This window comes from Lagenorhynchus albirostris, chromosome 6, assembly GCF_949774975.1.
Source record: "Lagenorhynchus albirostris chromosome 6, mLagAlb1.1, whole genome shotgun sequence".
In the NCBI taxonomy this organism is placed as follows: domain Eukaryota; kingdom Metazoa; phylum Chordata; class Mammalia; order Artiodactyla; family Delphinidae; genus Lagenorhynchus; species Lagenorhynchus albirostris.
In genome coordinates, this window is record NC_083100.1 from 17,392,205 (window position 1) to 17,397,972 (window position 5,768).

At 41.7% G+C, this 5,768-nt stretch overlaps 1 protein-coding gene across 1 annotated transcript; it reads right to left on the minus strand.

Moving 5' to 3' along the window:
• Positions 1-233: 233 nt before the first annotated feature.
• Positions 234-979, minus strand: LOC132521631 (28 kDa heat- and acid-stable phosphoprotein-like). The gene is given in 2 exon segments (XM_060151269.1): positions 234-592; positions 594-979. Coding segments are annotated over 2 exon segments (543 nt in total). The 5' UTR covers positions 968-979; the 3' UTR covers positions 234-423.
• Between the last annotated feature and the right edge of the window lie 4,789 nt (positions 980-5,768).

Here is a 5,768-nt window from a genome sequence, read left to right on the forward strand (position 1 = left end):
GAGCCCTAGCTTCCAGGCGACAGCCCCCCAATCGGGTGCCGGGGCAACACAGACAGGGGGCCGTCCATCACAAACTTTTCAGCAGCTACTGCGCCGCAATCGACCAGACAAACGGAAGCTTTTCTTACCCCACCTCCCAGGCACCCCCCCGACAAGGGTTCTGAATTCTAAAAGCAGCCAAAACATTCAAATGGTTACATATGAAATGCTGTCCTGCATCTTTCTGTCTCAAAGATAGCAGCTGCCCCTCCCCCCACCCACCATCCCCCCCAAACGATTTCTGTGCCAAGATGAAGAGGAGCCGTGGGGAGCTCCTCGCCGCGAGGGGCTGCTGCAGTGGCGCCGGGGCACAGGGTGGGTGAGACACAGCAGAGGTCCTGGCAGCACGGCCCAGTTCCCTGCTATCTCCTCCCACTGACCGTGCTACTTATTCAGGGAGAGCGACTGCATTCGTTTTCCTGACAAAGCTGCATCATCTTTTGCTTTCCTCTCTTCTTTCTTCCTGGCAGCCTCCTGCCGCTGTTTCCGGATGATCGCCAGCCGGGCAAGGTCGGCCTTGGCTTGCTCCGTCTTCCCCGCTAAATGCATTTTCATAACGCTCTTTTGCTTTCTGCTTCTCGATTTCTTCTCTTTCTCTCCTTGAAAGTTCCTTGGGCCCGTCCAGGTCCAGCTGTGTGACCTTTTTGGTTGTCTGTGCCACCCGGTTGGGGTTCTCAATGTCAATGAGCCCTTCTACACCTTTGTGCTTTTGCTGGTAATCATCTTCTTCATCCTCGCTCTCATCTGAGTCTAGGGATTTTTTCTCCTTTTTGGGGTCACCTGCAGCCCCATCTCCACCTTCTTCTCCTTGTTCCTCTTCTTCCCTGGCCTTCTGCTTTTCAGCCTGGAGCTGTGCGTTGATCTCCTCGGGGCTCGTGTACTGCCTTGCCCGGCCTTTGTGGCCTCCCTTTCTCCCTCCTTTAGGCATCGTAGCTCCGGCGGCTGCCGATGACCTTGACAGTTTTGTGGAGTACTGATCATGTACATTGTAGGATGCCCCTCTATTGGAATCTGTCTGATGTTTTTCTCATGATTAGACTGGGGTTATGAGATTTAGAGAGGAAGATAGGAGAGAAGAAGAGCCATTTTCATCCTATCATATCAAGGCTACACACTATCAACATGGCTTATCACTATTGGTGTTGACCTTGATCACCTGGCTGAAGGTAGTGTTGGTCAGATTTCTCCACTGTAAAGTTACTCTATACTTTTCCCTCCCTTTTCATACTCTACTCTTTGGAAGAAAGTCTCTATACACAACCCACACTATAAGAATTATGAGTTATGCCACCCTACTCCATTAGAGTGGAGTGCCTGCATAAATTCTTGTGTTCAGGACATTTGTCTCTCCTCTCCCACTTATTAATTTATTCAATTATTTATTTATATCAGTATAGACTCATTAATATTTATTTATTGTTGGAATTATAATCTAATACAATCTTAAGGATATTTTTGGTCAAATTATTCCAGATTCTGGCCACTGGGAGTTTTAGTTGGTTCTTGCGCCCCTCTGACATACTCTCATTTTGTGTGTGTGTGTGTGTGTGTGTGTGTGTGTGTGTGTGTGTTTTAGCACTTCCATATTTTCAGGCTCTACAAGAAGCTTTAGGCTTATCTTGTACCTTTCCCGCCTCAATCCTAGAATCAGTCATTTTTCCAAGGATCCCTGGTTCCTTTTGCTAGAGAATGATATTAGAAAACCAACATCTGGGTGATAGGTGTGCTCATTGATATGGGCTGTTCTTTCTTTATGCCTCATTAGTTGACAGAGCAAAGAAATATATGTGTATATATTAATCTGTGTATATACACGTATCTATAAATATTTCTATAGAGAACCATCTGTAACTACATTAGTCATTTACTTTTCCTGTATTCATATACATGAAGAAAGTGATTCGTATAGCCCTTCTCATCCCAACATTAAGATTAAAACACCCTTAAAATCTTCTTTAGAGCGAGCACCTCCCTGTGTCAGGCATTGGAATGACAATCTCTGCCCTTGGGGAGCTTCTGGTCTAGTGGGGAAAATAGATTTATATGCATATAATTTCAATAAAATGTAGCAATTTGATAATCTCATGGGAAATATTCAGATTGCTTAAAAAATGCACAGGAAATCAGGTCAAGGATGAGGGTGCTACATATGTATAAGTGAGGCTGAGGTGACTGGACTTCGTTCTGTAGGTGGATAGAGATGATAGCAACATTTAATGCAAGACTAAGTCTACACAAACCCAATCCAAGGAGACCATTTCCAGTTTCCTGGGTACTGAAGCAACAGGATCTAATGGAAGAGAGACATCAAGGCTGAAAATCGTGAAGTTTCCTTTCTTATATAGTGTTGGTGTTCATGCTGTGGGAATGCAGAGGATGATGCTGATGTGTGAAAGTAATTATTTATTTAGCACTTACCATGTGACAAGTGTTATTTAACTATAGGGGATAGTCATTATGATGAATGCCATTTAGCAGATGAAGAACTGAGTCTCAGAAGTTAATGTCGTTATTTAATAATGTTAATAATTGTCAACATTATATGTAAATATATAATATATATTAGTATTATATTATTTATGTATTATATATATTTAATAATGTTAATAATTATTAATATTTTACAGAAGTTAATAATGTCACACAGCTGGAAAGTGACTGATACAACTTTAGAGCACATCTGCCTGATTCCTCACCATTACTCACTTTCACCATCAGAAAGGTTGAGCTTCTGATATCCAAGTTACTTCTGGAAAAAAAAGCAGGGCTTAGCAAATTCCAGCATTTTACTTTTTATTTCTAAGAAAAAAAAAAATCTGTTGATGGAGACCTGGTAGTGGCCTGTCTAGGTTAAAGAACAATGGCTTTTGGAGAACAATAAACAGGATGAAAACAGGCATCTGTCCCCCTTGAAATAGGTTCACCCTGACCAAATATTTCTGTAAAATGTTTGAGCTAAATGATTTCCATCTTTCATAATGAGGAGAAATGGGCAGATAAATCAGCTAGGAGTCTGTAACCCAGTCCTCAGAGGTGATATGTCAGCCTGGTCTCCTCCTCTATTTGCTGGGATTTATGACAGGCAAGCAGGTCTCATCATTCATCATGTGTATCTTTAGAGGAATTCTGGGTAAGATCAAGTATATCTCTGGGGGCTCAGAACTACAATCCTACTACTTTCTCTACACAGTATTAGGACAAAGCAAGGTAACACCCAGCAGAGGAGTGAAAAATCCAATGGACCTAATCAACACTTAGTGGTATAAGAAGATCAGCTCTTCAGAAAACATTTGCTATTTTGGTTTTTTGCTTTTCATTGGAAGTGTGTTGCATCCTACAGACCCATTCAGAGAGATTAGCATCATTCTCCTCTTCAGCTAATTGGGTTATTTGGTGAATTCACGAAGATTGGGTTTAGCTCAATCACTCTGAATAGCCATAAGTAGAGAGAACATAAAACACATTTAGAATTCAGACTGTAAACCTGGGTACAAAGAATGTATACTCACTGATAAAGCCATTTCATCAGGCTAAGCTCATGCCTCCTTTGTGATTAATAGAAGCAGAAATGCAATCCCTTCATCTGCATAGCATAGAATTCCCTACATAGAAGGAAGGTTAATGGCTTTCAAACTTGCCTCATGTTTATTTGTATGTATTTTAAGCCCTATCATGCACCTCCCTCCCCAGAAAGGAATTTAGGATGAATATAACTCCTGTAATTTCTGTCTGAGACCACCATGATAAAGCAGGCCTGTTCACCTTGCCAGCTAATTCTTACCACACAGGGCAGTTATGAGTAATGCATGTGTTGGGCTTTGTGTGCTAATCTGATACAAATGTGAAGGAATTTAAATTACCACTTATTTTAAATTAGTATGTCCTTAACCTCAATATATTATGAGAAGGAAGACTCTAAGGATTGTGGGAAAGTGATGTTTCTTTTGATAAGTGAGCCATGGGGTGACCAGAGAAAGTGGACAAACTAAATGCTTCACCATTAAAACACAAACCAAAACCAGGGAAACCCAGTAAAGTTCTCAAACCCTTCTTTGGGTCAAATATTTAAAAGATTTTTGTTTCTCTTTTCTTAACTTTTTATACAGCCATAATTAATGCAATGAACCGTAAAGTGAGTTCAGGTTCAGGAATCTGGGTAAGCAAGTTCAGGGTCACACATAAGTTATGCCACAGCTTCTAACCTGACTGGCCCTGATTTAATAAGACCTCATAGTCACATCCTCCTGTGCACTCAACTTGCAATTCCCTGCTTTAAGAGACAAGGCAATTTGTGACAGAGGAGAGTGAGAGAATTACTGCATTCCAAACACATCTGGGGAAGAGGAAAGGCCTTCCACCCCAGGATGTAGCCAGACAGAGGGGTGCCCACCAGAGGGAAGAATGAAAAATAGTCTTGATTTATAGCCTTGCAGTAACCTAATGTGGAAAGTTAAGGCATGTCATTCGCAAAAACTTTGTATTGCCTCATCTCTCAAGGTAAGATGGGAATTTTAGGAGAGAGGTTTCTGGCAGTTTTCACTGAACTAAATCATAAGGTGTTTCATAATTCCTTGTCAGTTGATTGTGCAACGGAGCAGCTTTACTCTCCTGAAACTCTGCCCTCTGACACGTTTATCTGCTTTGAGGCCAGCATCAAAAACTAAGTGTCCAGCTGGACCTGAGAAGCCTACAATGACTGGTATTTGAACTTCTCAGAGAAGAACTTGGGTCAAGCATCTACTTCAGATTACATGACTTCTATATTCTGATCTGGGACGATTTTGTCCAAATTCTCTCTTTCACATAAACGTGTTCTGAAATATCAATATTGTAAAGGAATGTCAATGGCATCACTAAAATAGCGTAGAATGCTACTTGGCTCTCTTACAATTTCATCTTTGTTAACAACGTTGAGGGTCACAGGGATCTACTAACAGTGGGTGATGTTGATTCGTTCCCCAGGTATGAGAGGAAGAAGGACCTATTGCTCTTTTCTATTATTTCCCAAACCATAAACTACATTTATTTATTCCTCCCCTTTTGTGCATCGCTGTAAAGATAGCTCTGAATTGGAGTCAATCCTTAATCATCAGAACTGGCTCAGGATCTTCGTGTTCCCTTCTCACCCTTGGACAAAGCCATAGGCATTTGAGAATAGATCCCTCCTTCCTACACAGGGGACTCTTTCCTTACCTGCCTTCTAATTAGCTTAACTTGATAGCCATTCAAGCATCAGAGACCCTTTTCTTGAGGTCAGGTAATTTGCTTTTGGTCTGCCCCTTTCGAGCTTAAGCAAAGGCCACCAAATGTCATTTCCTCCATATCCCAGGGCTCTAAGCCAGTCCTTCACCATTCATATGTCTACATCCAGCTTCCTGACCCCCAGCATGTCAGAGATTTTATAGAAGTCTGGTTACAAATGACAAGGACACCCCTCCAACATGTTCAAGCAGAAAGGGAAAGATAATGACTTGTAGTATCCAAAGGTAAAACAGATAGCTAGTGGGAAGCAGCCATATAGCACAGGGAGATCCACTCGGTGCTTTGTGTCCACCTAGAGGGGTGGGATAGGGAGGGTCAGAGGGAGATGCAAGAGGGAGGAGATATGGGGATATATGTTTATGTATAGCTGATTCACTTTGTTATACAGCAGAAACTAACACACCATTGTAAAGCAATTATACTCCAATAACGATATTAAAAAAAAAATAGAGCCGTACAATGGACTT